Source organism: Sander lucioperca, chromosome 2, assembly GCF_008315115.2.
Source record: "Sander lucioperca isolate FBNREF2018 chromosome 2, SLUC_FBN_1.2, whole genome shotgun sequence".
In the NCBI taxonomy this organism is placed as follows: Eukaryota; Metazoa; Chordata; class Actinopteri; order Perciformes; family Percidae; genus Sander; species Sander lucioperca.
In genome coordinates, this window is record NC_050174.1 from 33,346,312 (window position 1) to 33,357,095 (window position 10,784).

Here is a 10,784-nt window from a genome sequence, read left to right on the forward strand (position 1 = left end):
AGATCATCTCCCATTCCCTTTAAAAGCCAGGCACGTTTGGACCTTGGAGCATTGCTATTATGATGGAGGATTTACACCGTAATATTTTATCTTCTGCATGTGTGTGTGCTGCTGTGCGTCCCTGTGTGTGTAACAAGCATAGTGAGTGCGTGCTGTGCACAAGCCTATGCGCATTTGATGTTAAAATAACAATGAAATGCTGCGTTATTGACTTTAGACCAGGTTTTTGTTGGTCAATGGCGCGATCACTTCCGGGTGCAAGATAAGGCCCAAAGTGACTGATGTGAACAACAATCTTTGAAACTGGTCCAGTATTGAGCGAGAACGCTGTAACCAGCTGTTATGTAACTCTACAGGACAAATTTTCAGTGTCAGTTAGCGTCCACTAAAAGTTCTGTTGTTGCTGCTGACAGACTCAGATTATTATTCTAAGTGTCTGACAACATTATGGAAAGGATCCCTACAGAGATAGACCTTTTTGTTAAAGAGTAAGATAATTTTTGTTTAACATGAAATAGCCCCGAAATCACCGTCATCAAACCCACCAGACTCCATGTAAATAATCAGTACTTTTAGCGTGTATAGAGCCAGCATCTTTTCACATGTAAATGGGTGAATTAAGGGTTTATTTCAACCAAACCAGAGTGGTGATTGTTGGAACAGTGGAAAGATGAACCAGGACGGTATTTCAATCAGGAGAGACTTCGTTGCAGATATGCAAACATTCATTAGTAAGTTCTAAGTGCAAATTAAGTACTTACATAAACTTTGGAGATTAGACTCCATTGTAAAAGGGGTATATATACATTTCTAAGGTTTAGGAAAACCAAACATATCCCCCAATTGAGTCTAGGCAATGGTGGTGGTGACAAAAAATCCGTAGACCGGATGAAAACCAAAATGGAGCCGTCAGCCGGGAGAAGACCGGGAACACCGTGGTTGTAGGTAGAAGGGGAGGAGGCGGGTCGCACTCTCGTCTGAAAAGACAACTGACAGACGCAAGAGAGAGAACAGATTTAAAACATGGTAGTCATGCTGTGATTGCCTTGAACATACGTGCCCGATTCTGATTGGTTTACAGAAACGTAACACCCACCACCCAGCTGATCAGTTAAAGAGAAGAGAGATAACGTAATTGAAGTCTCCCTGACAGAATTTACGCTGAGCTACATTTGGCGTTTATTGTACCTATGTTATTCTATATCTTTATTATTTTTCTGTATCCTCTTTTCAACACAGAAACGTCATTCAAACATCAAAACATTCAGCATGATTAGGAATTGCCAAAAATGCAGCTTTAACTTACAGACTTGTCACTTGTTTGCTAGACAAGACATCTTGATGACAGCCATGCTCCCCCCTCAACCTTTAGCCAACTTGCCATCAAGAGCCAGACAGCCTTTTTGATTCAGTGAGTACACTATCCTGTATTAACTGGTTCCAGAAATACCTGGAGAATAACAGCAACATGCCTTATTCTGTCTGCTACTGTCCTGACATTTTTTACAGTACACACACCATTGTTGCACAGGATGTTCAGCCGGGTGTCCTATCTCTCACGGTATTAAACATTAAGCTATAGGAGTAATGTTTTTTGAGCTAGAAGCAGGAGTTTTAAAGGCACTCCAGAGCCTCATCTCTATGAAAATAACGCTGAGACGTGAGAAGTCAGGGCAACCTTTAACTAAAGTTGGTAACACAGAGCTAATTAATAACTTTTACTACTTTACCTATTTCTTACACATTTAAGCAATTTCCTTAGCTTTTCCTAAAAAACATAGTGCTCATCTTTCAAACATTATTTGTATTATTTAACTTCTCAATGACATTCATACCAAATTAACCCATTCTCACTTTTTCAACTATTCCTACTACTTCAACTACTTCTTACACATTCAAGCCAGCAATCCAGTGTAGCGTCAGCCTTTGAATGTACAGCATTCACACTCTAGTTTTATTGTGTCCCGTCAACTTTAAAAATCCAATTCATTTTCTCTTTAAGGATTTTGATTATTAGTCACAATGTCTAAACCATCCAAGGTAGACTGAGCCCGAGCTGTGAGGTTGTGAAACAAAGTTTCTGCTCCTGTAGAAGACACAATGTATGAAATCAACTGTTTCCAGTTTCCAAAATGTGAGGATATTTCTACATTAAGTACTTTTACTTTTTCCTGATGATACTTACAGACTTTTACTGAAGTGACATTTCCAATGCAGGACTTGTACTTTTACAGTGTGGAAGTAGTACTTTTACTTAAGTAAAGGATTTTAATACCCAGAACCAGAGCGGTTCAAAAAGTGGGCGGTCACTGTTGAGCTCTATTTATTTTTAAAATCTGATCTGTTATAAATGAATACCAAATGCTTATGGAAGTTGATCATATGTTATCCCTACATTATTGTACCTTCAAAGATCATTATATAAAAACTGTTTACACTCTCAATAAAGCAATAGACAACAAAACAAAGGTTTTTCTGACTCTTTTATATGAGATGCAACAGCTGTGCTCGAGCAAACACAAAGTGATGATCCATCAGATAGTTGGGTTGATAATCTTGCCCAAGAAGAGGATTTTCTCTGTGTTACGTTCAGTGATGATGACCATAAATGGACGATTGAACTTCAACACAGGGACAGGGGCCGGGAGGCCAATCGTCCGACCGATGAGGATGGCTGTGGAAGCTGCAGCTTCGGCTCCGGTCTCGTCCACGTCCAGCGTAGCTTTGTGCACAACCTGCGGTTCAATGCAGAGTAAGTGAGACAACAGACGAATGGAATATGTGTGAAATAACATAAAACATATGCTCTGTTTACTTACTTTTGAGACTGCCAGTCCTTGCTCCTCTGAAATGCCTCTCAAATTTGCACGACCACCAAACATATCTGTCATTCCCATTTCTGACAGCACATCATTCAGGTTGTAGGAAGTCTTGATGGAGAACTTTGGAATATATACATCATGTCTCCTAAAACATTGGAGAGGGGGAGACAAACATTCAGTGAATCTCACTAGGGCAGGAGTTTCATTTGGCCATGAGGGCCTTAAACAATGATATGCTGTTTTTTTATCACTGACAGACTTATTATTCTAAATGTCTGACAACATTATAAAAGGATCCCTACAGAGATAGACCTTTTTGTTAAAGAGTAAGATCCTTTTAGTTTAACATGAAACAGCCCCAAAACCATCATCACCAAACCCACCAGACTCCATGTAAATAATCAGGACTTTTAGCGTGTATAGAGCCAGCATATTTCCACCAGACTCCATGTAAATAATCAGGACTTTTAGCGTGTATAGAGCCAGCATATCTCCACATGTAAATGGGTGAATTAAGGGTTTATTTCAACCAAACCAGAGTGGTGATTGTTGGAACAGTGGAAAGATGAACCAAGACGGCTTTTGGTAGTTTTATTTTGTTTAGTTTCTGTCCACTTTGAATGAAGTGTGTTTTACGATGATAAAAGTACTGATTATTTACATGGAGTCTGGTGGGTTTGGTGATGGTGATTTCGGGGGCTGTTTCATGTTAAACAAAAAGGATCTTACTTTTTAACAAAAAGTTCTTTCTGTAGGGATCCTTTCCCTTTTGGGTAAAAAAACAGACTTCATTAAGTTGATATAAAGTTAAAACAATAATAATACATTTTATTTATAAGCACCTTTCTTGATACTCAATGACACATAAACAAATAGTAAAAGATTAAAGCAGATGCACAACAAAGACCATACAATAACAAACTCGTCTCCTTACCAGGACATTTGGCGCTCTTATACTTCCTCACCTTACTTCCTGCTTTGCTCCCATCAGAACTACTAGGGCCACTAAAGGGCGCAGCCACTACAAACCTAAATATAGGTCAGAATGATGCTGGAACAAACCACTTATGGTTGCATTTTTGGGGAGAGGACAGTTTCTATCAGACAGGACAAAGCTGGGTACCTTATTCAGTGTCAAACCTTCCACATATTAGAAGAATAAATTAAGATGGTCCCAACCTGGGTATCATCATAGCCTTCAACCATTTGGTGACGTGGTTCGGGGAGATGGCGTTCTCCAGCGTTGCCATGACGTCAGGCAACATCAGCAGCATGGAGTAGGAGCTGTTGAAGGGGAGCTGAAGGACCGTTGTCTTTAGTTCCTGGTCGTGATAGGTGTGGAAACTATCCTCCAGATTCATCATGACAGCCTGAACCTGGACGATGACAATTTAAACATGAAGACACACAGAATGAACGATGATGCTTAATTGGACTGGGACTCAAATCCATTCAGCCCTTTTTCTTGTCAAAAAATCGGCAAAAAGGTTCAAAAAATGCAGCAGACGTCAAAAACAAATTAGTGTGTTACAGCTTTCAGGTTTTCCAAAATTGTGTTAACGGCATGAAAAATACTTTATATATCTTTCGTAAATGAAGAATTCCCAATGGTTTAAGTTTGGGCTGAGCCCCGAATGTTTACGATGTCTGGCTCCGCCCCTGTTAAAGGAGAAATCTGGCCGATTTTTACCTAAATCTTGATCGCTAGATGTATCCGAGTACTGTCGATAGGAAAAAAAACAACCAAAATCAGTGCTAGCAAACTGGAGTTGCTGCAGCTAATGGCCAGAGCTCCCAGTTAGCTAAAATGCCAGTTGTGGGGGCATGTTCTAAAGAGTGCCTTTGTGCCTCCTAACAGACACAAAATGCAATAAAACTTTCTGTGCAACATGAACAGGGCCCTTACGTGACAACAAGATGCGTTTTCAACATAGACATTGTGAAGAAACTTTTTAAATTCAAAGTTTGTACTGTCACCTACCTCTTTTTCCATTGGTCGCTTCACCGAAAGCCCAGAAGAATCGATCACGGAGGTCATGCCTTCATGATGAAAACTTGAAGTTTATTTTCCCCTCAAAAATAGGTAATTGAGCACTGTAGTGGTTATGACCATATCAGTTATCATATCAAGGATTGAGGATCACTTCAAGAACAACTCTGACCACCGACGCATGTGACAAGGCATCCAGGCCATCACAGATTACAAAACCACCAACTTGCTCTGCATCCCGGTGACAACCAACCAACTAAGCCCACAACCCCCCTATCCCACCCATAGTGTTCTATTTATTTACAAATGTACATACTGTAACTACACTTATAACTGATATGGTCATAACCACTACAGTGCTCAATTACCTATTTTTGAGGGGGAAACATACTTCAAGTTTTCATCATGAAGGCATGACCTCCGTGTTCGACTCTTCTGGGCTTTCGGTGAAGCGACCAATGGAAAAAGAGGTAGGTAACAGTACAAACTTTGAATTTAAACGGTTTCTTCACAATGTCTATGTTGAAAACGCATCTTGTTGTCACTTAAGGGCCCTGTTCATGTTGCACAGAAATTTTAATTGCATTTTGTGTCTGCTAAGAGGCACAAAGGCACTCTTTAGAACATGCCCCCACAACTGGCATTTTAGCTAACAGCCATTAGCTGCAGCAACTCCAGTTTGCTCTTACCGATTTTGGTCGTTTTTTTTCCCTATCGACAGTACTCGGATACATCTAGCGATCAAGAAAATCGGCCGGATTTCTCCTTTAATTACTGGGACTTAAATATTTTTTTCTGAATTAAGGGACAAACTCTGAACCTTGGTGTTTTCGTCCACGTTGAAGTCGTCCTGTTTGGTGAGCTTAGGGTCAAACTGAGTCGCCCACTTTCCTGTTAGACAATGAGCAGAAATAATACACAACCTTGGTTTGATACATTCAATTTAACCTACAAATATGTAAACAGATCTTACATTATTACATTAGATTAATACAGACTGACTAGATCTCATCCCACAGGACCTTCTTACCTTTGTAGTAGATGTAGCTGATGAGACACATGACAGTGTTTGGATCCAACTTTTCCAACAGCCTGTCAATCTTCCCGTTGGTCTTCCCCGCCACGTACTTATTGATGGTATCAGCACTTTCTGTGGTTTGGCTGAAGTCCACATTAAACCCATCTGCGAAGTACGACTGCTTCAGGGTCTGCAGGAACTCTGGCTTTGGCTTGAAGTGGTCGTCCACGAACACGGCGGTCCCTTCGCTGGCGTCCTCCTGAGATGTGTTGTTGGCCATCTGGAGCAACGTCTGGAAGGCCTGGTCCACATCTGTCTGCGTCAGGAGGGAGCTGTTGAAACCCAGACCACTGAAAAGCTGACGGTGCGTCTCCCCCTGCGCTCCCACGGACAACATAGCCAAGGCGGCCGACACACTAGCCGGGGAGAAGAAGATATTCTGTCCCTGTGAGTCAGCATCAGCTGCTAACTGCCTGTAGAGTCGGAAGGAAAACTCTTTGTTTGCTTCGTTCACCAGGGAGACGCTGTTAGCGCTGCCGTCCACTACAGTGTCTTGGACGGTCTTGTCGTCGTCGTGACCCAAATGGTGATGGCCTCTGCCCACGCAGATCACCGCTGATAGGACCCAGAGACCCACGGCTGCACGCATCATCATCATTGTGAACTAAGACAAAAGTTCAAAAGTTCAGCTTCATTGTTTTTAATGAGGAAACTGATTGTACTGGAGGTATTTTCTGAAGTTCAGTATAATGTGAATCTGATGAGTATGTGGGGTGTTTAGTTACTCTCAAAGAAATCTGATTAAAGGGTGATATTTTTCAAGCTGGATATATCCCTATTCATTTGTGTGTAAGTAACTGAAAATCTTTGAAACTGGTCCAGTATTGAGCAAGAACGCTGTAACCAGCAGCTGTGAACCAGGCTGCAATGTAAACAAAACTCAACAACAAACATTTTCTGGATGTGAGGATCGAGAGAGAGAGATCGCCAGAACTGAATGTCCAGCCCTTTTTAAAGGACAAAGAGTCAATCAAGCAAATGTGAACCAGGTGTAGACTACCACACCTCTGCCTGCCTCCTACCCAGCTCACATGAGTGGGAGGGGTCATCACAATTGTTAAATTAATGAATATCTATCTATAAATTACAGGAATGTCTGCATGTCTGTTTGTCTTTCATTCGCATATCGCTCGAACCGTTATTCTGATGGATTTCAAACTTGACAGGTGTCTTGCTACGGGCACGAGTAAGTGCAGTGCCAAGTTTGACATTGTTTGGATTAGAAATGCAAAAGACATCATTAAATATATATCGGTAAAAGAAGCAGACATTGGCTTTTGCCGCTGTAGCTTCTGGCCCCTCCCCCTCTCACACAGCACACTGACTGAGGACCAGAGACAGAGAGGGTCGAAGAAAGTAGCTGAGCTTTGGCAGCTAAAATGTGAAATACACCTCAGACCCACAAACATTTGCAAAGTAGCACTACTTTGGACTGTCTTTGACTTTGAATAAACAAACGACAATTCCCGAATTTAACGACGTTTCAGAATCCCACACGTGCAAAGCACAATCAGATACAGACAACAAGTGGCAGACAGAGCGTGATGCCACTTATAGGCAGGCTACCAGACACTGTTTTTGAGTCACATCGTTGCAAATATCACATGATGATGCATCATTCCACATGCTTTGTCTTCTGTATCACCAAGTTATTCAATAGGCTATCTATTAGGCTACAGGAACGTCTATATGTCAGTGTGTTTGTTATTTGCATATTTCTCGAACCGTTCAAAACTTGACAGGTTTCTTGCTAGGAGCACGAGTGTGTGCAGTCCCAAGTTTGACGTTGTTTGGATAAGAAATGAGAAATCTACGATTGAAAGAACCATAAACAGCTTCTTGCCACTCTAATTACCCTCCCCCCTCCTAAAGAAGTAGATTACCCTCGCCCCTCCTAAAGTAGTAGCTACCTGCTCCAGCCAACCTCCCCCTGAATCTTTGCCTATTAAAGCTCTGACACACCAACCCGACAGCCGACCGTCAGCAGAAAAGACAGTCGGACTGACAGCCTCCCCAAGTTGGTCAAAAAAGTGCCTCAGAACACACCGAAGCGATGCCGACTTGAGCATATGTTCTGCGTGTGTGCGAGACATAATATGTCTCCATAACAGCAAGTGGCACTAATCTGAATTGTCGCCCAAAAAATGAAAACCGGCAGCTGATTGGAAGAACGCGTCACGTGGTTCTGGCTTCTCCCCGACCATAATGGCGGCTCATTCAGAATATGATCTCATATTTTATAAAAATAGTTCACTGAAACGTGTTTCTGAAAACATTTTAAGTAAGAAATAGGCCATGCAGTTGCTGAATCTGTCTTCATTTCAGATCAACAAAGGTCAGTTTAAAGATTTTAGTCAGATTTTGAGAGGTGTTCGTCAGGCTCATCCCGCTCGTCATTTCTGGTAATTGGTCATTGAGTCCGACTGCCCACTGGCCGATTCAACAAGTCAAATTGGCCCAAATTAAAGCCGACGGCTCCTCCGACTGACAACGGCACAGAACACACCAAACAGACTGGAGTCACTGACCTCATCGACGGCCGATAATCGTGTTGGTGTGCCAGCGCCTTTACTCTAATTGCCCTTCCCCCTCCTAAAGTAGTACCTACTCCGGCACTAAAACGTCGCTCATTACGTTTTGTGGATGTTCGTTTTTCCCCTCAAGTAGTAGCCTGCTCTGAACCTCACCTGAATCTTCGCGCTTATTCATTTGTGGATGTTACCTGAATCTGTAAGTCAGCTACAATGCTTAATTCTGAATATTATATTTTATTCTGGTGCGCTTAACATTATCGTTTTTTCAGAATTTAGGCTACTGTGTAATAGTTGCCTAGGCTATTCATCAACTCAAACATATGCTATTCAATGAATACCATAGTCTCTTTCACGGCATTGCACTGCCCCATACCACCCATAGTATTCTATTTATATTTGTATGTACATACTGTAACAACATTTATGCATGCCCATATTCTACTACTCTTTATACTGTTCATACTGCACGTACACTTATTTTTCCTACTCCTAAAATGTTAGTTACTACACTGCACATTTCTGTCTATACTGTTCATACTCTATATCCATATTTATTCTGCTCTTATTTTACTGTTAAAGTCACTGCACATATCCTTACTGTACACCATACCACTTCATTACTGTATACTACTGTCTACACTGCACTATATGACATATACTGTTTATACTGCACTACCTGTCTATACTGTTCACATTGCACTTTTCTGCACTTCTGGTTAGACGCTAACTGCCTTTCATTGTCTCTCTGATTGTACTCTTGGGGTGGTGATGTCACAGTAGATATGACACATGCCTTTGGTGTGGAAGACCGGAGTTTGATTCCCACTGCGATACATTAAGCAATGTGTCCCTGAGCAAGACACCTAACCCCTAGTTGCTCCTTGTCCTCTGACATATAGCAATTATAAGTCGCTTTGGACAAAAGCGTCAGCTAAATTACATGTAATGTAATGTAATGTACTCTGCACAATGACAATAAAGTTGAAACTAAAGTAAATCTAATCTAAACTCCTGCTACCTGTACACAGATACCCAAATACATGTCACCTAATATCACCATTATAAATTGTTATGCAACCATGCAGTTCAATTTTCCATATTTATTGTATGTCATTATGTCAGTATCAGTATTTGCTTTCTACCATGCACAAATAAAAATGTCACTGAACTTTTGCTGTGTAATTGTAACAATGAGCACTCAAACACACCAAACCAACAATTACTAAAACACACACACACAAAAACAGATTTTGCACGGGCACTGCACTAGTAACAAATAACACTAAAAAACATCAATAAATCTAGTCATCTCTAAAGTATTTACAGTTCCAGTGTGCACAGTTACATCTTAAACTCAATGTGTTAAACTGTATTTAACTGTTGGCAGAGTATTTAAACTTGTATGTGAAACACATAAAAACAATCCATCTTTCTAACAGCTTACCTTCTCCTGGTTGAAGCACAGACAGAGAAGCATAGACTGGACGAAGAGAGATGTTCCTTTTTATAAGATAAATCAGAGAAACTGCACTTTGGCTTTGTTTATTCTCTGTCTCGAACTCTTATTTGCTCGGCCCCTGCATTTGTTCTGTGTAATCATGTTTTCCCGTAACTCACGTCCAACTGAGGCTGCAGCAGATAAACACACAAGCCATGAACTGTTTGACCAGTTTAAACCTACAGGACAAATGTTCAGCGTCAGCTTTCCTGTATTTGAAGGCTGACCGGATTTCAACCTTTTGTAACTGCACACAGCTTGACAACTTCCTGGAAAGCGGTTTTCTTAGTTAGGCTACGGTACAGTGTTCACAGTAAATAATAAGACTCAACATACATTTAATGTTACAAGTTCACAGCAGCAGCAGTGTGTGTATGTGTCTGTGTGCTTATGTGTGTGTGTGTGTGTGTGTGTGTGTGTGTGTGTGTGTGTGTGTGTGTGTGTGTGTGTGTGTGTGTGTGTGTGTGTGTGTGTGTGTGTGTGTGTGTGTGTGTGTGTGTGTGTGTACTATTCCATTGTTAATATTTATTTAAAAACTGCAGTTTTATTTAAAAACTGGAGCAGAATTTTAATCATGTGATAAAATATGCAATTAATCGCGATAAACTGTAGAAATTCAGCGATTATCGTGATTAAAAAAAATGTATCGTTTGACAGCCCTAATATATATATATATATATATATATATATATATATATATATATATATATATATATTTTTTTAACGTTCTACTTCTACTCTGCTACATTTCAGAGAGAAATATTGTACTTTTTACTCCACTACATTCATCTGTTACAGCTTTAGTTACTAGTTACTTTACATATTAAGATTTCTGCACACAAACACATGTAGTTGATAAAAT

At 40.6% G+C, this 10,784-nt stretch overlaps 1 protein-coding gene and 1 long non-coding RNA gene across 2 annotated transcripts in view; both read right to left on the reverse strand.

Moving 5' to 3' along the window:
- LOC118494619 overlaps positions 1-2,200 on the reverse strand; it is a 3,795-nt gene extending 1,595 nt beyond the window's left edge. Inside the window, exon 1 of the long non-coding RNA XR_004896737.1 lies at positions 2,186-2,200. This is a non-coding gene — a long non-coding RNA (uncharacterized LOC118494619). The remainder of the gene's footprint in view (positions 1-2,185) is intronic.
- A 265-nt stretch (positions 2,201-2,465) lies between these two features.
- Positions 2,466-9,971, reverse strand: LOC116057259 (serpin A3-5-like). The gene is made up of 6 exons (XM_031309644.2): positions 9,869-9,971; positions 5,843-6,494; positions 5,633-5,703; positions 4,002-4,198; positions 2,820-2,967; positions 2,466-2,735 (listed from the first exon to the last, which is right to left on the reverse strand). The coding sequence occupies exons 1-6, from the start codon at positions 9,899-9,901 to the stop codon at positions 2,535-2,537; spliced, it is 1,302 nt and encodes a 433-aa protein (XP_031165504.1). The 5' UTR covers positions 9,902-9,971; the 3' UTR covers positions 2,466-2,534.
- Positions 9,972-10,784: the final 813 nt, after the last annotated feature.

What these genes read in the sequence shown, in the direction of transcription:
- LOC116057259 (XM_031309644.2), bottom strand. Translation starts at nt 9,901, where the DNA reads ATGCTTCTCTGTCTGTGCTTCAACCAGGAGAAG. An exon ending in TGTGCTTCAACCAGGAGAAG is followed by an intron (nt 6,495 to 9,868) that starts GTAAGCTGTTAG and finishes CTTTTGTCTTAG; the next exon opens with TTCACAATGATGATGATGCG. An exon ending in CAGCTACATCTACTACAAAG is followed by an intron (nt 5,704 to 5,842) that starts GTAAGAAGGTCC and finishes ATTGTCTAACAG; the next exon opens with GAAAGTGGGCGACTCAGTTT.